Source organism: Salmo trutta, chromosome 20, assembly GCF_901001165.1.
Source record: "Salmo trutta chromosome 20, fSalTru1.1, whole genome shotgun sequence".
In the NCBI taxonomy this organism is placed as follows: domain Eukaryota; kingdom Metazoa; phylum Chordata; class Actinopteri; order Salmoniformes; family Salmonidae; genus Salmo; species Salmo trutta.
Genome location: NC_042976.1, coordinates 14,535,444 through 14,556,238, shown reverse-complemented (window position 1 = coordinate 14,556,238; position 20,795 = coordinate 14,535,444). Strand labels below are relative to the sequence as shown.

Sequence of the window (20,795 nt, the reverse complement as noted above, 5' to 3'; positions counted from 1 at the left end):
TTAGGCTCGTATTCATCGAAACTTTATGTTGTTGATAATTTATAGGGGAATCTGAATAATTTCTTTTTATTGAAGATGTGGAAGAAACTTCTGATATTTTATTGTTGCATTTGGAAATGTAAGCCCCCCCCCAATTTTTTTCTTTGTATAATTGTTTGTTGATATTTCATTATGGTTAGTAAGTGGTGATTAATATGGATGGTAAGTATTTAATATTCAGCATTTAACAAAAGCTCTTTCTCAAGATAGTAGTACATGGTTCTATAGCCTGGGTACCAGTCTCTTTAGCTAATCCTCTCCCTGTACTCCATGTCATGGGCCAAAGACAAGGAGTGGCAAGAAGTGAAATGTTAGCTAAAGAGACTGGTACTCAGCCTAATAGTCTTATGCTATGCTACTTTTCTCTCTTGATGTTAATCAAGTTTGAGAACATTTCACAGTATATTGTTCTCCCAGTGTGAGAAACAATGACTCTAAGCTCTGAGCTGTGGCTGTTAAATACTCTCTGGACAGGACAGCACTGGAGATACAAATGTAGCTGTGGACATCTATGGCAGACAGGCAGGCAGGCAGGCAGGCAGGCAGGCAGGCAGGCAGGCAAGCAGGCAGGGAGGGAGGGAGGGAGGGATAGTGAGAAGGGTTGTGCTGCCTGTTTTAAATCACATGGCAGTATCTCCAGTAGCCCAGGGTCTGCTAACGTCAATTTAGAATGTGCTTAGGAGGTAGATACAAGTATAGAGAAACCGACAGCCAACCTGCACCTAGCTAGAGGAGGAACGCAGAGCTAGGCTCTGTAGCAGCTCTGTAGCAGCAGGAGAATCTTAGCCTGATGCAACTCCTTGCAAGATAGCACAAACAGATCTGCAATCAGGCTAGCAGATTCTACTTATTCTCTGTGCTCCATTGTTTATTTTCATTATTTAAACATGTTGGGGAACACCTATCATTTGGGTGTTCATGTACCTGTATGATTCTCCCCAGTCTTGTAGAGTCAGAAAATGGCCTCTTGAGATGCTGCATTTGAGATGTTTGAGATGACTATTAGAGTTCAAGGGTTTTCTTGACTGTTCTAGCAGTAGGGTTGTTAGCAATATTTACAGGACTGTGCTCTATGCTATGGCAATGACTGCCTTCCTGAGCTAGAGAACAATGTACTGTCACTCTCAACTCACAGGTCATTGGCTACAATTAAACCTAGTTAAAGTTAGACACAGCCTATACAGGGAATATGTTTGAGAATGTGTTTAGTTTAGTACAGTATGCTGCTCTGATTGAAGCTGATTGTAGGATATTTATTAGTACAATCTCTAAATATTAAAGCTGTTTTATCTGTCTTGTTGATATTCACATTCATAACAGCTATTTATAACAAGAACAATGGACTTGTAAATGTAATAACCAACAGAAATAGCCAGTGAGGTCTTGTGAGGGTGTCTATATTCCCAGGGATGGTCGGTCAGAGGGTTCTATTGGTCAGACCTGGGTTCACTGCAAGTACTATTTGAAATCTTTAACATACTAATCTTTCACATCATTTTTGAAAAATGCCAGAGTTTGCCATTTTGCAACTGTTCTATTGTTCCCATTGTGCCAGACAAGCTCAGTCAAGACCAGCTAAATTATTAAAAAGTATTTAAAATATTATTTGAACCCAGGTCTGGTCAGAGGGCTCTGTCAGTCAGATGCAGGCAGGCAGAAGGCAGGCAGTCAGGCAGACAGAGAGTCAGTCAGTCAGTTGCTATTATAGGCTCCTGCTCCTCTTTCCCCCTGGAATAGGGGCTTCATTACACTGTTCATTAATCACAGCATATTCTAGGCTCCCAAAGGACACCTTTAAAGTCACTGGTGAGATCTGGGATACATGGGACTTTTTATTACATTATAGTGAATGTAATTACTATATAATTATGGTACTTATCAAAGACTGTAGCTGAACTTTGAACGTTAGTGCAGAATATTTGACTTAGCTACTATAACCAGATAATTGTAGCAACAGTGCAGATGAGTATTAAGTCAGTATACTTATTACTGTTTATCAGTGTTGTTTCCTGTATAAAAGGCTAACTGACTGTGTCAGTGACAGTGGTGTAACGTACTTAAGTAAAAATATTTAAAAGTACTACTTTAGTAGTTTTTTGTACTTTACTTTACTATTTATATTTTTGACTACTTTTACTTTTAATTCACTACATTCCCAAAGAAAATATTGTACTTTTTACTCCCTACATTTTCCTTGACACCCAAAAGTACTCGTTACATTTTCTATGCATATCAGGACAGGAAAATAGTCCAATTCACTCACTAATGAAGATAACATCCCTGGTCTGAAGAATTTGAAGCAATTTATACTTTTACTTTTACTTTTGATACTTTTAGACTTTTACTCAAGTAGTATTTTACTGGGTGACTTTAACTTTTACTTGAGTCATTTTCTATTAAGGTATTAATTTCTATTAAAGTATGACATTGGGTACTTTTTCCACCTCTGGTCAGAGATCAGGGTATTATTGCACCAGAGCTGGGAGAAAAACTCAATGCAAAACATTTGTGATACAGTATGTCTTCCTTTTTACTTGTAATGGCGATTTTGAAACCTGCGAATTGTTCCTATATTTGTAGTATTTTGAGGAGACGGTGACTTCGACCACCTCTCACCAGACCACATCTCGGGCAGCAGCGGTAACTCAACAGGTAGAAGACAACAGTGAAAAACAGAACCAGCAGCTCATCATGCTGGGTACTTGCATGCCATGAGGGTTATTCCACCACCGAAGGAAAGAAACTCTACAAGAAAGGATACTGTTTAAAATGCCATGTGTGTGTGGCCCCGTGGATTATTAAACAAACTCCCTTGTTTAACAATAATTCACAATTTACTCAAGTCGAGGAATATTTTTTTTTGCCATTCCAAAAGTGAGTTCCCAAACAAAAAGGTGATTGTTTGGGTAATTCACAAATCACGACTTCATGTTAATTGTCCTCAGATGGCCCTAAGGCTAGTGAGTGATAGATGAAATAGCCCTCATATAGCCCGGTGTTGCTAAGTGATGCATGCAGTCTGTCAACTGTGAAACTGTGTGTCTTGCTATGCCCAACACTGCTTTTGTCCACTGGCTCATTCATGGCCAGTCCCTTCTTTCATTTTCTCAGTCTCCTATCATTTCCTTCACTCAGTCTCCTTTCCTTTCATTTCCTTGGTTCAGACTCCTTTCATTTCCTTGGATCAGTCTCCTTTCCTTCGTTCAGTCTCCTTTCCTTTCATTTGCTTTCAGTCTCCTTTCATTTCCTTTGTTTCATTCAGTCTCCTTTCAGTCTCCTTTCCTTCACTCATTCTCATTTCCTTTCCTTTGTTCAGTCCCTTTACCTCAGTTCCTGTACTTTCCTGTAGCCTTGATAATATGTCCTACTAGATAATAGGTCCCTACTAGACCTTAACCTAGCCAACTCAATATTAGGAAGGTATTCCTAATGTTTGGTGTACACAGTGTATTTCTCTAATCATTCCCTGTAATGGGCCCAGTTTTTCAAAAGCTATCTGGATTTTGCGTATTGGATAGGATTAAATTCATTGAAATACAATGAATAGAATGGACAAATCATTGACATTTTACTTTTTTTTTACATTTTAGTCATTTAGCAGACCGTCTTATTCAGTGCGACTTACAGTGGTGAATGCATACATTTCATACATATCATACTTTTTTTTTTCTGTGCTGGCCCCCCGTGGGAATCGAACCCACAACCCTGGTGTTGCAAACACCATGCTCTGCCAACTGAGCTACAGGGAAGGCTATTGACTTGAATGGGGACTCTGGTTCATTCGATTTCTATGCAGTTAATCCTATCCGATAGGCGAAATCCAGATAGATAACTTTTGAAAAACTGGGTCCACATGTTAGGGTGAAAAACACAATTTGTAACTTAAGGTTGTCCTTTTTTTGTTAACCATTGTATTGAATTCTTGCAAGTAAGTGCACTTGGTTGCAGAGTAGTGTTAGGTTCTAATTTTTCAGAGTAAATAACCCACGGACACTAGAGAAGCTTTAACCAAGTTTTTTCTTCCTAAAGGTTCTGTACAGCTGAAATCAGAACGCAAAATATTTCAGACATCACAGTTTATATACATCCCACTTAAGACACTCCTCTTTCTCTGCAATCCTTACATTTTATAGCTCTCCACAGGAAAGAAGGTAACCAGATACCAACCCTGATTACTCCCTTAAGGGGAACTCACCTCCTGACCTCAACCCCTCCTTCACCTAATCCACAGATGTCCATCTGTCTTCCCCATATCAACACATCGCTCTCCTCTCCTCCATCAAACACATTCCAAAGCCTTCTGGCTTTTTACAAACTCTTTCTATTCAAGGCTTTGTCTCTATCATTTATTTAATATCTCAATGTTCAAAGTTTAGCCGTTTCCAACAGTAGCATGAACTAGCCTAAGTCATTGTTGCTTTCACACACAAGTGTCCCTTTTGTAAGAGTCTTATGATAGTCAAAATGTAATTCAAAATAATTTTTCGATGCTATAAATGTTATTATATACACGGCCTGTTCTAGCACTTGTTTACCCATTTCTTTATATTATACCTACCTAGTACTATTCTTCCATTGTTACAGTAGTCAGAATTCCGTCTTGTTTCTGATTTCTCTGTATTGTGTCGCTAGCCTTTGTAAGTGGATTGTAAGTTGAAAGTGGATGTATACCTCTGGCCTGGTTTCCTATCATTAAGGAACAACGGTCACGCAACTAACATCCTTTCTTCTATTTCCCAGCCTGGCGTTCCTGTGAGGAGAGTGGTCAGGAAGAAGGTTAAGGTGGACACCTCCAAGTTCATGACTCCTTACTTGGCCCACAGCCAGAAGATGCTGGACTTGTTCTCCTACGTAAGCAAGCCCAGGTCAACCAGGTCCTGTTCATTAGGGCAAAACGTAGCAAAACGTTTTGAAACGGAAAGTGAAAGTCAAATCAAATCAAATGTATTTATATAGCCCTTCTTACATCAGCTGATATCTCAAAGTGCTGTACAGAAACCCAGCCTAAAACCCCAAACAGCAAGCAATGCAGGTGTAGAAGCATGGTGGCTAGGAAAAACTCCCTAGAAAGGCCAAAACCTAGGAAGAAACCTAGAGAGGAACCAGGCTATGAGGGGTGGCCAGTCCTCTTCTGGCTGTGCAGGGTAGAGATTATAACAGCACATGGCCAAGATGTTCAAATGTTCATAAATGACCAGCATGGTCAAATAATAATAATCACAGTAGTTATCGAGGGTGCAATAGGTCAGCACCTCAGGAGTAAATATCAGTTGGCTTTTCATAGCCAATCATTGAGAGTATCTCTACCACTCCTGCTGTCTCTAGAGAGTTGAAAACAGCAGGTCTGGGACAGGTAGCACGTCCGGTGAACAGGTCAGGGTTCCATAGCCGCAGGCAGAACAGTTGAAACTGGAGCAGCAGCACAGCCAGGTGAACTGGGGACAGCAAGGAGTCATCATGCCAGGTAGTCCTGAGGCATGGTCCTAGGGCTCAGGTCCTCCGAGAGAGAGAAAGAAAGAAAGAGAGAATTAGAGAGAGCATACTTAAATTCACACAGGACACTGGATAAGACAGGAGAAATACTCCAGATATAGCAGACTGACCCTAGCCCCCCGACACATAAACTACTGCAGCATAAATACTGGAGGCTGAGACAGTTTGCATTTCTTATTGGACAAGTCCAAGTAGTACCTTCTCTGTTTCTGTCAGTTTTTATCAGTTTATAGCATAATGAACACAACCCAGGGGAATGCTTTTTTCACCCCACTGTCGTTCTGGCTCACCAGAGTTTGATTATAATGTTATTATGTTCCGATGTGTCGTTCTGGCTCACCAGAGTTTGATTATAATGTTATTATGTTCCGATGTGTCGTTCTGGCTCACCAGAGTTTGATTATGATGTTATTATGCTCCGATGTGTCGTTCTGGCTCACCAGAGTTTGATTATGATGTTATTATGCTCCGATGTGTCGTTCTGGCTCACCAGAGTTTGATTATGATGTTATGATGTTCCTATGTGTCCCTAACAGAACAAGTACCGTCGTGCTTATGACAAGGCTAAGGGGAAACCCTATGCCATCACGGCTGACACCCCTGAGATGATGAGGATCAAGAAGGCTCAGGAGCAGCTGTCTGAGGTATGGAGGTCTCCATTCTCTTCTATTCTGTCCACTTCTCTGATAGATATCATATATCTCAGTCTCAGTCAATGTTGCAATTTTTTTTGTTTAAACAACAACTTTATGTTATTTTTGTCAAACTAACACTTAACTCATTGCCCCTACCAGGTGAAGTACCGCATGGAGGGCAATAAGGTCAGGTGTACCAGTTTGTATGATGGGGAGGCTAGAGAGATCGCCCATGTCAAGCATGTCTCTGAGCTGATCAGCAAGGTTCTGTACAGGGCCAAGTGGGATGAGACAAAGGACAGGTACCTGCTGCCCCCTGATGCCCCGGAGCTTGTCCTGGCTGTGAAGAACGCTGCCAACTACAGCAAGGTATCGACATACTGAACCCTACTCAGTCGTATGAGATTATAACAATATTTTATATGTAGATTACTCAATTAAGATGACATTTTACTCAAAAAAAGGTTGATAGCTTTTTATATTTGAGCCGATGCAGCTTCTCCAAGCTAACTTGTCATTTTATTTTTCTGTGTGATCAGAAACTGTACACGGAGCAATGGGATGAGGACAAGACCATGTGTTATCCTTACAGCGATTCTCCGGAGCTGCGCAGGGTGGCCAAGGCACAGGAGGTCCTCAGTGATGTGAGTACTGCAACTTCAAACATATATTGTATTGTATTATATTCTTTACTTAACTACACTTTTACTAGTAATTACATCAAGTTAATATCAGTGTTATTAGATCAGTTGTATCAGAGATTAAGATAGTTATGTTTGACTTAACAACATTCATTTCTTACTCTGACTAACTGTTGTCAATCATAAATATCCTCCTAAAGAACAATATTCCTAGAATACAGTCTCTGCGTCAGTCAGTCAGTCAGTCAGTCAGCTGAGCCACGAATGTGGTGGTTCACTTTGTAATTCACTTAGAACAATTAATTGCTCACATTGCAGAAAGGCGTCCTACATCAATCACACTTCAGAAAAGTACAGTAACCACCCTCCTTTTTAAACCCTCTATTTTTTTCTCTCTGAGCTTGTAGTTTTCTGTTATTCAGATGTACTATATGGAACCATTTCCTTATGCAATTAAAATGGTCACTGCTGTCGCTCTTTTTTTTAAAGTGAGCTTCAGGTTTCCACTGATCCAGTTCATTGGTTTATCCAATTTATCCAATACCCTATCTCTGTGTCCAATAACCATGAAACTAGAGATCCATCTCACCATTCTGTTCTGTTTCTCTCTTACTCTGTTCTGTTTCTCTCCTACTCTGTTCTGTTTCTCTCCTACTCTGTTCTGTTTCTCTCCTACTCTGTTCTGTTTCTCTCCTACTCTGTTCTGTTTCTCTCCTACTCTGTGCTGTTTCTCTCCTACTCTGTGGTGTTTCTCTCCTACTCTGTGGTGTTTCTCTCCTACTCTGTGCTGTTTCTCTCCTACTCTGTGCTGTTTCTCTCCTACTCTGTGCTGTTTCTCTCCTACTCTGTTCTTTTTCTCTCCTACTCTGTGCTGTTTCTCTCCTACTCTGTGCTGTTTCTCTCCTACTCTGTTCTGTTTCTCTCCTACTCTGTGCTGTTTCTCTCCTACTCTGTTCTGTTTCTCTCCTACTCTGTTCTGTTTCTCTCCTACTCTGTTCTGTTTCTCTCCTACTCTGTGCTGTTTCTCTCCTACTCTGTGCTGTTTCTCTCCTACTCTGTGCTGTTTCTCTCCTACTCTGTTCTGTTTCTCTCCTACTCTGTGCTGTTTCTCTCCTACTCTGTGCTGTTTCTCTCCTACTCTGTGCTGTTTCTCTCCTACTCTGTGCTGTTTCTCTCCTACTCTGTGCGGTTTCTCTCCTACTCTGTGCTGTTTCTCTCCTACTCTGTTCATCTCATCATTCAGTTCCTGTCACCATTCTGTTCATCTCAATATTCTGTTAATCTCAATATTCTGTTAATCTCAACATTCTGTTAATCTCACCATTCTCTTCTGTTTCAACCCTACTCTGCAGATCCTGTACAAGAAGGGGCATGCTGAGCGAACGGCAAAGTACACATCTCTGGCTGTCCCTAATGATATGGAGCTGGCCAAGAAAAATTTTGAACACCGCAGTGACGTAAGTGCTCCTACACACACACACACACACACACACACACACACACACACACACACACACACACACACACACACACACACACATCACAATTCATCGACAATGGCTTATCTGTCATTGTATCCATCAGTCACTCATCATCCTTGATAACATTATCATGTAGAAATGTATCATAGCCCTCATCTATCGAGTCCTGACAGAGAGGGCAGGGGTGCTGTCAGTAACTGCTTGACATGGGTGAAGTCTCACACCCCTCCAAGCCCCCCTCCAAGCCCTGCCGTCCCCAGCCCTGCCGTCCCCAGCCCTGCTGTCCTTGTCCCTGGGAGACAGAAAGGGATAACTGCCACCTGCTCCATGATATTACTGGAGGCCAGCAGCCCTGTTCTGGACACAGAAAGGGATAACTGCCACCTGCTCCATGATATTACTGGAGGCCAGCAGCCCTGTTCTGGACACAGAAAGGGATAACTGCCACCTGCTCCATGATGTTACTGGAGGCCAGCAGCCCTGTTCCGGACACAGAAAGGGATAACTGCCACCTGCTCCATGATGTTACTGGAGGCCAGCAGCCCTGTTCTGGACACAGAAAGGGAGCAACGTATCATTTTGTTCAGAATTATTTTTTAAGGAACATTTTGACTGATAATATTTGTTGTCTTTCTTGATTGTTTCATGCTTCTAGGATACCATCTTAGTGCTGTAGTCACTGAGACAAAGCTTTAGTTCTTCTTACTGTAGTCACTGAGACAAAGCTTTAGTTCTTCTTACTGTAGTTATTGAGCCAAAGCTTTAGTTCTTCTTACTGTAGTCACTGAGACAAAGCTTTAGTTCTTCTTACTGTAGTCACTGAGACAAAGCTTTAGTTCTTCTTACTGTAGTCACTGAGACAAAGCTTTAGTTCTTCTTACTGTAGTTACTGAGACAAAGCTTTAGTTCTTCTTACTGTAGTCACTGAGACAAAGCTTTAGTTCTTCTTACTGTAGTCACTGAGACAAAGCTTTAGTTCTTCTTACTGTAGTTATTGAGGCAAAGCTTTAGTTCTTCTTACTGTAGTTATTGAGGCAAAGCTTTAGTTCTTCTTACTGTAGTTATTGAGGCAAAGCTTTAGTTCTTCTTACTGTAGTTATTGAGACAAAGCTTTAGTTCTTCTTACTGTAGTCACTGAGACAAAGCTTTAGTTCTTCTTACTGTAGTTATTGAGGCAAAGCTTTAGTTCTTCTTACTGTAGTCACTGAGACAAAGCTTTAGTTCTTCTTATTCTAAATTACCCCAATGTCTGACTTTTCCTTGCCTTTATCTTGCAGCTCAAGTACCATGAGGACTACAACAAGAACGTCAAGGGCCACTGGTGTGAGACGCCCTACATTGAGGTGGCCGTTGCCAGGGTAGCTATGGACAACCTTAGCAATGTAAGAGCCCACTATCGTGTAGCATATGAATAGTTATTGGCATAGTGACATAACATTGTGTTCATCAAAACATAACACATTTAATATCTATATTTAATCCATTTGTCTTTTTTCATTTCAGAAAATGTACACGGCTGCGTATGAGGACATAAAAGACCAAATCAATTTTATGCAAACCGAGACGCCAGAATACAAACAGCACAAGAAGGCTGGTCACGCTGCTAGCTCGGTGAGTCTATAAGCCCTCAGAGCGACATAAAGGAGAACACACAAAAACACACGCACATCAAACCAACTAGCTAAACAGCCACCTACTGCTTCTCTCAGAGAAAGGAAGCAGGGTAAGTGAGTGTATTTGTATAGATCCATCTGATGCGGCGGCAGGCAGAGAGACACACTGGGTTGACCTGTGACCTTGTCTGATCAGGGCGTCAGTCAAAACCATGACTCTTTTGTCACGCAGACATCAGGATGTGTCCACACATGTTCCGTACTCAGATAAATTACAAATAGTTGTCTTGTCAGACAGTAGTTTAAAGACATTTAGGCTATGCCGTAGCTAGTAACAAAACTGTAGTTTTCTTGAAGGAGTCGTTGTCTCTTAGCACTTATCGATCAAATGTAAACGCTCTTCACACCGTGGCTTCATTCACATACCAACGCAGACTGACATGTCAATCCAAAATCTGCTGCGGTGATGAGTAATCGTATTAACCTTTCACAGTATCACAGTAAAATAAACACATCATGTATTGACTTGTGCCCATTTTTCTCTCCTCAGATCAAATACAAGAAGGATTACGAGAACAGCAAATCGGTAGCTGACTACAACGTTCTCCCAGCCACAGACAACCCTCTGCTCAGGCAGCTGAGATACGCTGGCACCATCTTGAGTGACGTAAGTTTCTAATTCTGGGAGACTGAACCATTGGTCCAAACAGGTGTCTACTCAAATAGACAGAAGTTACAGGAAGTTAAACAATCACATTTCTTCTATGAGAGGCAGTCAGTTACAGAAAATCATTCAGTATCCCATCCCATGTTCTAGCTGATTACAACAGTTATCTTTCATCTCCATTCTCAATAGTCGCTACTCGTGTTTCAAATTAGCTTGTATAGTGTTTATTAGTACACTTTTAGCTAGACAGTTGGCAGTTTGTTAGACAGGGTAACGGTTTTAACAGCAGATTCCCACTAGTTAAGTGGTAACGGTGAGTAATGTGGAACCCCCTTTAACTTAATCATCATATTACTGGGGATAATTCTGACAACCAGGATGCCTGTATACTATAGTTAACCGACTGGAGGTGTAACATGACCCCAAGCACTACTTTAATGAGTCTACTTAGTTACTAGTCACTCACTGTCAATTTGTGTTAAGAATTACTGTAGCTATTCACAGAACCTTATATTTGGATATAAGATCATTTTGAAGAAGTTCATCAATTGAAAGCCAAATAACTTTGATTTGTATTTGAGACATATAACTCCAGTTTTGTTGTCATTATTTTCTGTTCAACATTTCTCCTCTGATCACTACCTTTGCAGAAAGTCTACAAGGCCAGCTATGAGAAATCGAGGGGGTCAAGTATCAACTACTGTGACACGCCCAAGTTCAAGATGGACTCTGTTGTACAACAGTTCAGTGACGTGAGTATTCCCTTCACTGATGCTGTTGATCATGTTTTTTATGTTTTCATTGTTCAACAAATCATTGTACAGTAAGAATGGCAGCAACAAGCTTAACTGATCATTCAAAGTGGATCTCCTTTATTCATTGTACAGTTGAAGTTTACATACACTTAGGTTGGAGTCATTAAAACTCGTTTTTCAACCACTCCACAAATTTCTTGTCAACAAACTGTTGTTTTGGCAAGTTGGTTAGGACATCTACTTTGTGCATGACACAAGTCATTTTTCCAACAATTGTTTACAGACAGATTATTTCACTTATAATTCCCTGTATCACAATTCCAGTGGGTCAGAAGTTTACATACACTAAGTTGACTGTGCTTTTAAACAACTTGGACAATTCCAGAAAATGATGTCATGGCTTTAGAAGCTTCTGATAGGCGAACTGACATCATTTGAGTCAATTGGAGGTGTACCTGTGGATGTATTTCAAGGCCTATCTTCAAACTTAGTGCCTCTTTGCTTGACATCATGGGAAAATCAAAAGAAATCAGCCAAGACCTCAGAAAAAAAATCATAGTCCTCCACAAGTCTGGTTCCTCCTTGGGAGCAATTTACAAACACCTGAAGGTACCACGTTCATCTGTACAAACAATAGTACGCAAGTATAAACACCATGGGACCACGCAGCCGTCATACCGCTCAGGAAGGAGACACGTTCTGTCTCCTTGAGATGAACGTACTTTGGTGTGAAAAGTGCAAATCAATCCCAGAACAACAGCAAAGGACTTTGTGAAGATGCTGGAGGAAACAGGTACAAAAGTATCAATATCCACAGTAAAACGAGTCCTATATCGACATAACCTGAAAGGCCGATCAGCAAGGAAGAAGCCACTGCTCCAAAACCGGCATAAAAAAGCCAGACTACGGTTTGCAACTGCACATGGGGACAAAGATCGTACTTTTTGGAGAAATGTCCTCTGGTATGATGAAACAAAAATAGAACTGTTTGGCCATAATGACCATCGTTATGTTTGGAGGGAAAAGGGGGATGCTTGCAAGCCAAAGAACACCATCCCAACCGTGAAGCACGGGGGTGGCAGCATCATGTTGTGGGGGTGCTTTGCTGCAGGAGGGTCTGGTGCACTTCACAAAATAGATGGCATCATGAGGTAGGATAATTATGTGGATATATTGAAGCAACATCTCAAGACATCAGTCAGGAAGTTAAAGCTTGGTCACAAATGGGTCTTCCAAATGGACATTGACCCCAAGCATACTTACAAAGTTGTATCAAAATGTCTTAAGGACAACAGGGTCAAGGTATTGGAGTGGCCATAACAAAGCCCTGACCTCAATCCTATAGAAAATATGTGGGCAGAACTGAAAAAGCGTGTGCGAGCAAGAAGGCCTACAAACCTGACTCAGTTACACCAGCTCTGTCAGGAGGAATGGGCCAAAATTCACCCAACTTATTGTGGGAAGCTTGTGGAAGGCTATCCAAAACGTTTGACCCAAGTTAAACAATTTAAAGGCAATGCTACCAAATACTAATTGAGTGTATGTAAACTTCTGACCCACTGGGAATGTGATGAAAGAAATTAAAGCTGAAATAAATCATTCTCTCAACTATTATTCTGACATTTCACATTCTTAAAATAAAGTGGTGATCCTAACTGACCTAAGACAGGGAATGTTTACTAAGAATAAATGTCAGGAATTGTGAAAAACTGAGTTTAAATGTATTTGGCTAAGGTGTATGTACATTTCCGACTTCAACTGTATATAAGAAGCAAATGGATCTTACATGGATTCATGTTTACTTCTTCTGTCCCCCCTCACAGGCACATTATAAAGACAAGTATGAGAGCGAGGTGAAGGGCCACTATATTGGCAGCTATGAGGATATCTACATGCAACACTGCAAGAAAATGGAGGAGATCAAGAGCGAAGTAAGTGGTGGTTTTGTCTTGTTTTCTCCTCTATTACACGGTTAAGAGTAAAACATTGGTTTTGTCTTGTTTTCTCTTCTATTACACGGTTACCCCTCTAGGGTATGTGGGACGAAATCGTCCCACCTACTCAACAGCCAGTGGAATCCCGTGGCGCGATATTCAAATACCTTAGAAATGCTATTACTTCAATTTCTCAAACATATGACTATTTTACACCATTTTAAAGACAAGACTCTCGTTAATCTAACCACACTGTCCGATTTCAAAAAGGCTTTACAATGAAAGCAAAACATTAGATTATGTCACCAGAGTACCCAGCCAGAAATAATCAGACACCCATTTTTCAAGCTAGCATATAATGTCACATAAACCCAAACCACAGCTAAATGCAGCACTAACCTTTGATGATCTTCATCAGATGACACTCCTAGGACATTATGTTATACAATACATGCATGTTTTGTTCAATCAAGTTCATATTTATATCAAAAACCAGCTTTTTACATTAGCATGTGACGTTCAGAACTAGCATACCCACCGCAAACTTCCGGTGAATTGACTAAATTACTCACGATAAACGTTCACAAAAAACATAACAATTATTTTAAGAATTATAGATACAGAACTCCTTTATGCAATCGCTATGTCCGATTTTAAAATAGCTTTTCGGCAAAAGCACATTTTGCAATATTCTGAGTAGATAGCTCGCCATCACGGGCTAGCTATTTTGACACCCACCAAGTTTGGCCCTCACCAAATTCAGATTTACTATAAGAAAAATTGGATTACCTTTGCTGTTCTTCGTCAGAATGCACTCCCAGGACTTCTACTTCAATAACAAATGTTGGTTTGGTTCAAAATAATCCATAGTTATGTTCAAATATCCTCTGTTTTGTTCGTGCGTTCAAGACACTATCCGAAGGGTGATGCGCCCGACGCGTTTCGTGACAAAAAAAATCTAAATATTCCATTACCGTACTTCGAAGCATGTCAACCGCTGTTGAAAATCAATTTTTATGCGATTTTTCTCGTAAAAAAGCGATAATATTCCGACCGGGAAACCCTGTTTTCGTTCAAAGACGAAAAAAGAAAAACATGGTGTCGGCTCGTGCACGCGCCCCCAGTCTCATTGTTCTCTGATCGACCACTATCCAAATGCGCTACTGTTTTTCAGCCTGGGACACCAGAGTCATCATTCACCGTTCTGCCGCCTTCTGGGAGCCTATGGGAGCCGTAGGAAGTGTCACGTTACAGCAGAGATCCTCAGTTTTCAATAAAGAGAGTGTAGAAGGCCAAGAAATGGTCAGAGAGGGCACTTCCTGTAAGGAATCTTCTCAGGTTTTTGCCTGCCATATGAGTTCTGTTATACTCACAGACACCATTCAAACAGTTTTAGAAACTTTAGGGTGTTTTCTATCCAAATCAAACAATTATATGCATATTCTAGTTTCTGGGCAGTAGTAATAACCAGATTAAATCGGGTACGTTTTTTATCCGGCCGTGCAAATACTGCCCCCTATCCCCAACAGGTTAAGAGTAAAACATTGGTTTTGTCTTGTTTTCTCCTCTATTACACGGTTAAGAGTAAAACATTGGTTTTGTCTTGTTTTCTCCTCTATTACATGGTTAAGAGTAAAACATTGGTCTTGTCTTGTTTTCTCCTCTATTACGGGAATAGGGTGTCATTTGGGATGCACACATTGTATTTTTACTGTACGACAGGTCAGTTTACTCTGAATGATTAGAAAATAACAATCTGTTCTTTTGTCTTTTCAGCAAAACTACAAAGCTGATTATGAGGACATCAAGACAAGATGTTTCTATCCTCAAACTATGTCGCCAGAATATGAAGCTCATAAGAAAGTTGCCCAGTGTAAAGATGTAAGTTCACTTCTTGAGGAAATGGTGGGAATTAGAACCAGTCAGTTGCAGTATGATGAGCATGGACAAGACCTTTCCATTGAACATTAGATTGACAGAATTCTTTGATTTTGGTTAACATTGTCTTCTTTTTATTCTTGGTATTGATATGATATAATTAAGCAATAAGGCATGAGGGTGTGTGGTATATGGCCAATATACCATGGCTAAGGCTGTTCTTTAAGCACGACGCAACGCGGAGTGCCTGGATACAGCCCTTAGCCGTGGTATATTGGTCATATACCACAAACCTCGAGGTGCTTTATTGCTATTATAAACTGCTTACCAACATAATTAGAGCAGTAAAAATAATTGTTTTGTCATACCTGTGGTATATGGTCTGATATACCATGGCTGTCAGTCAATCAGCATTCAGGGCTCGAACCATCCAGTTTATAAATGACATCTTTCATGTGTGTTGTTTCATTTTGCAGAAAGTGTACCGGCAACATCCGGGTACGGTGAAGTTTACGCAAGTGACAGACTCGCCTGTTCAAGTGCAAGCCGCCATCAACGCCAAACAGCTGAGTGACGTATGTATTCAACCTTTACGACACCTTATACGACTATTAAGTTCAAAATTAACTAGTTACGCTATGGAATTACAATTACATCTGTCTGTCTAGCTTAGAAAATAGGTATTTTGACCTCCGTGAGACAACCTGTTAAATATATGTGACATCATTTTGTTAAGAGTTTATAAACAAATGCTAGAAAAGAGACGTCGGTTGAGCCGTTGCCATGACACTAAAGGTTCTTGATAGCTGTTGCCTGAAAATGTGCTCATTCATCTACACAGCACATTTTTTTTATTTTGTTTATTTAACCTTTTTTTAACTAGGCAAGTCAGTTAATTAAGAACAAATTCTTATTTATAATGATGGCCTACCCCGGCCAAACCCGGACGACGCTGGGCCAATTGTGCGCCGCTCTATGGAACTCCCGATCACGGCCTGTTTGGATACTTCCTGGATTCGAAACAGAGTGTCTGTAGTGACGCCTCTAGCATTGCCAGGTCGCAGTTGTAAATGAGAACTTGTTCTCAACTGGCCTACTTGGTTAAATCAAGGTGACATAAAACAATTGAATAAAACTGAGATGCAGTGCCTTAGACCATTACGCCACTCGGGAGCCCCACATAACCCAGCTGTCTTCCTGCAAACGCCATGGAAACCAGAGAGCCCTATCTCTCTCTCTGGAGTATTAATAGCAACATGCGTTCAGTCTGGTGAAAATAACCCCTAGTCTAATGGGGGGGGGCTGACAGTTCAGACAACTCTTGGTCTCACACACCTCACAGACAGGCAGCACTGCCCTCTAGTGGTGTGAAATAACCCCGGTAGTACTCATCTTGTCCACAAGGAGTCCCTATAGCTCTACTCAGCTCTATGCACTGCCAACAGTACATTTTTACCTGACTATACTGTATTTTCATGTGTATTCATGTGGTTCTTCTTCTGTTTTCCAGCTCAACTATCACGCAGCGTATGAGTTGGATAAGTTTAAGTGTGCCCTGCCCCCAGACTACCCCTTCTTCATCCAGTCCAGAGCCAATGCATATAACCTTAGTGATGTAAGTGTAATTCTGTTGATGATAATGTAGGTCATGTTCTGTTGGTGATAATGTAGAAAATGTTCTGTTGGTGATTATGTAGAAAATGTTCTGTTTGTGATAATGTTCTGTTGATGATACTGCAGGTAATGTTCTGTTGATGATACTGTAGATAATGTTAAAATGTATACAGTTATAGTTTGAATACAGTTAATTGAATTTGTTATCAGATGATTTGAAAATGATGTGCTTGTATTGACAATTTCACAGTCATTGTATTCGGTTATTGTTGACCCTCATTGGATAAACCGTCCTGATCTTTAATTGTATGATACTAATATCCTAAATGTATTTATTCCCTCTGTGCAGAGTTGTTATAGGTATGATTGGGAGAAAGTGAAAGCCAAGCAGTTCGAGGTCAAGGGTGATGCTATCTCGATCCTTGCAGCCCGTGCCCACACAAACATAGCGAGTGATGTGAGTAGGCATGCACTGAAATGAACATCTACACATACATGTAATGTTATTGTTCATACTGATCAATGCTGACTGTTTCCTTTTGTATCCTGTGTAGTAAAGGCCTTGACATGATCTTTGATCTTTGCCCTCAGGTCAAATACAAGAAGGAATTTGAGAAGAACAAGGGAAAGATGGTGGGAGCCCTCAGCATCCATGATGACCCCAAGATTCTGCACTCTATCCACGTGGCCAAAATCCAGAGTGATGTAAGTCATTTTCCTTCCCAGGGATGACAGATTAGACTACAAATTAGCCGTCTATCATAATCTGGCACATTTACAAAAATGTTAGTTAATGTACATTGTCCCTGTCAAATAAACCTAATAAAGTAAATTCCACTGAGTTGTGGTATAAAACTGAAAGAAGATGACTGTGTCTGTCAGTGTGAAAGGTCTATTAGGGCTCACTGTGACTCGTCTGAACTTTATATTAAGTAACACTTTTTTGTCATGGAGAGAATGTCGTGCCTCACCTTCTAATTCTCTCAAACTCTCTCCACAGCGCGAGTACAAGAAGAACTATGAGAAGACAAAAACCAAGTACATCACCACACTGGACATGATGTCTAACACCCTGGCCAAGAAGTCCCAGGGCATCGCCAGCATGACCGGCTACAGAACCATCCACAACCGCTACCTCCTGCCTCATGACGCCATGTCCCTGGACCTGGCCAAGAAGGCCAACATCATCCAGAGTGACGTAAGATTGATCTGATGGATTGATCAAATTGATTGATTGATTGATCTAATTGATTGATTGGTCAGATTGATTGATCTAATAGATTCATTGATTTGTTAATTAATTTGTTCATTAATTGATTGGTTTGGTTTTGTTTCATCCTAGTAAACATCTGGGGAAAAGGTTATAATAGCATTGGAGCATTATACACAGTGTAAGTATAATGAAAGTAATTCTCACACTACTTTATGACTCCTTCCTTCACTACAGAATGAATACCATTCAGACTACAACAACTCCACCAAGGGCACTGGTTGGGTCGCCTTCGGCTCCATGGAAGTGGAGAAGGCCAAGAAAGCTGGAGATATCCTCAATGAGGTAGCTACCAGTACATGATCTAGTTTAATTTAGTGGTCTATTTGTCATAATGCAGTGAATACACAGGAAGCCATACTCACCAGAGCTCTCACAATAAAAACAGTATTAGTTGTAATATATTTTTAATTGTGTAAAGTCTTTTGTCGCCTTGACAATTTAAAAACACATAAAAATTGGTTTAATCTGCTTTGACATAATATTTGTACCCTTGATCCTCCACTTCAGAGAAAGTACCGTCAGCACCCAGACACTGTCCCCTTCACCTCCATCGCTGATCACCCCGTCATGATGCAGGCCCAGGTCAACCAGATAATGAGGAGTGATGTGAGTTTTATTGGATGATAGTATGGACATTGTGATCTGTCTTCATTCCCAAACACAGATTCATCTCAGTGCTGGATGAAAAAGCTATTTCATCTGAGCTTCTGTGTCGAGGTAACTGGGTAATTCATGAAGGTTACGTACTGTATTGAACTTAGTACAAATCTAAAACTTTTTTGATATCAGTAATATCTAGAAATATGTGTTTGTGTAGCTACTCATTTTAATTAGTATTCTTCTTCCCTCTCAGCTTCACTACAAGAAGGGTCTTGAGGAGATCCACCAGAAGTACTCTCTGCCCCATGATGACCCCCAGTTCCTTCAGGCCAAATGCAACGCCTACAACATCAGCAAGGTATTGTTGACCAAGACTGATAACTTGTGCCTTATATTCATATTTCATTTAATGAATTATCAAACGTATTATCTTATTATTGTCGTCTGCCCACTACTCTACAGTGTTTAGACATCTTTCCTCTTAATGCTGCTGTGCCTTCTTGGGTGTGTGCTACATACATTTACTGTGTTATATTAGTGTCTCATGGAAATAGTGTATTCATTTACCGTATTGATTTATTTCAGAACTACTACAAGCAGAGCTGGGAGGAAACCATTGCAAAGGGCTACGACATGAGGCCAGATGCTATCTCTGTCATCCATGCTAAGCACGGCAGACATATTGCCAGTGATGTAAGGACACAATAAATTGCCAGGACAACATCAAATCAAATTTGTTTGGTCGCATATACATATTTAGTAGATGTGTTTGTGTAGCGAAATGTTTGTGTTCCTAGCTCCAACAGTGCAGTAATATCTAACAATACACACACATTTAAAAGTAAAAGAATGGAATTAAGAAATATAGAAATATTAGGATGAGCAATGTCTGAGTCCGGAGTATAAATATATATATATACAGTACCAGTCAACAGTTTTGGACACACCTATTCATTCAAGGGTTTTTCTTTATTTTACTATTTTCGACATTGTAGAACTATGAAATAACACATATGGAATCATGAATTAACCAAAAAGTGTTAAACAAATCAAAATATATTTTATATTTGAGATTCTTCAAAATAGCCACCCTTTGCCTTGATGACAGCTTTGCACACTCTTGGCATTCTCTCAACCAGCTTCATGAAATGGAATGCATTTCAATTAACAGGTGTGCCTTGTTCAAAGTTCATTTGTGGAATTTCTTTCCTTCTTAATGCATTTGGGACAATCACTTATGTTGTGACAAGGTACAGTAGGGGTGGTATATACAGGAGATAGCCCTATTTGGTAAAATACCAAGTTCATATTATGGCAAGAGCAGCTCAAATAAGCAAAGAGAAACGACAGTCCATCAATACTTTAACATGAAGGTCAGTCAATACGGAACATTTCAGTATATTATATACTGTACATATGAAGTGGGTACAACAGTATGTAAATATTGTTTAAACTGTGACCAGCATTCCATTATTAAAGTGGCCAGTGTTCCATGACTATGTACATAGGGCAGCAGCCTCTACGGTGCATGGTCGAGTAACCAGGTGGTCACACTGTATTAACTTCAGGGCAGGGTACTGGGTGGGGGCTATACAGTATTTAGTCCACATGTAGGCTACGTTGAATAGTGTCACGTCTGATTATTCTTTTACTTCTTCCTTTCAGATCCAGTATAAAAAAGACTATGTGAAGGGAAAGGGCAAACAAATCGGCTGCCGCAATCTTCAGGATGACCCCTTGCTGGTGCACTACATGGAGGTGGCCAGGTTGCAGAGTGACAAGAACTACAAGAAGGACTACCACAAGTCCAAGCTGAAGTACCACTCTCCAGTTGACATGATGAGTGTTGTACATGCTAAGCACGCCTCCACAGTGCAGACCTTTGCTGGCTACAGGAAGATCCAACACCACTACAGTCTTCTGCCTGGGTCCATGAACCTTGAGCTGGCTCGCACCATGAACACCAATGCCAGTGATGTAAGTAGTTTGACTCCTACACAGGGAAAGAACAAAAGGATTTCCTGCACTGGCCTGAAGGGCTAGTAGACTGTGATTTTCTACCAGCACAGGTTGCATTCTACTAGCCCCAGTTACATTCTACTAGCCCCGGTGACATTCTACTAGCCCCGGTGACATTCTACTAGCCCCGGTTACATTCTACTAGCCCCGGTG

General features: G+C 40.6%; 1 protein-coding gene across 22 annotated transcripts in view; it reads left to right on the top strand.

Annotated features, from left to right (window-relative positions):
- Positions 1-20,795, top strand: part of LOC115155595 (nebulin) — a 99,969-nt gene that overhangs the window by 3,620 nt on the left and 75,554 nt on the right. For 20 of the 22 annotated variants that reach the window (XM_029702355.1, XM_029702359.1, XM_029702354.1 and 17 more), the window contains 22 exons: positions 2,620-2,691; positions 4,780-4,890; positions 6,069-6,176; positions 6,327-6,536; positions 6,707-6,811; positions 8,161-8,265; positions 9,567-9,671; positions 9,793-9,900; positions 10,453-10,569; positions 11,220-11,321; positions 13,148-13,255; positions 15,035-15,139; positions 15,613-15,711; positions 16,647-16,751; positions 17,100-17,207; positions 17,342-17,455; positions 17,751-17,948; positions 18,198-18,305; positions 18,531-18,629; positions 18,877-18,981; positions 19,209-19,316; positions 20,289-20,600. In XM_029702355.1, coding sequence (XP_029558215.1) covers positions 2,620-2,691; positions 4,780-4,890; positions 6,069-6,176; positions 6,327-6,536; positions 6,707-6,811; positions 8,161-8,265; positions 9,567-9,671; positions 9,793-9,900; positions 10,453-10,569; positions 11,220-11,321; positions 13,148-13,255; positions 15,035-15,139; positions 15,613-15,711; positions 16,647-16,751; positions 17,100-17,207; positions 17,342-17,455; positions 17,751-17,948; positions 18,198-18,305; positions 18,531-18,629; positions 18,877-18,981; positions 19,209-19,316; positions 20,289-20,600 — 2,712 coding nt within the window. The remainder of the gene's footprint in view (positions 1-2,619; positions 2,692-4,779; positions 4,891-6,068; positions 6,177-6,326; positions 6,537-6,706; positions 6,812-8,160; positions 8,266-9,566; positions 9,672-9,792; positions 9,901-10,452; positions 10,570-11,219; positions 11,322-13,147; positions 13,256-15,034; positions 15,140-15,612; positions 15,712-16,646; positions 16,752-17,099; positions 17,208-17,341; positions 17,456-17,750; positions 17,949-18,197; positions 18,306-18,530; positions 18,630-18,876; positions 18,982-19,208; positions 19,317-20,288; positions 20,601-20,795) is intronic. The other 2 variants (XM_029702339.1, XM_029702340.1) reach the window with 1 other exon arrangement.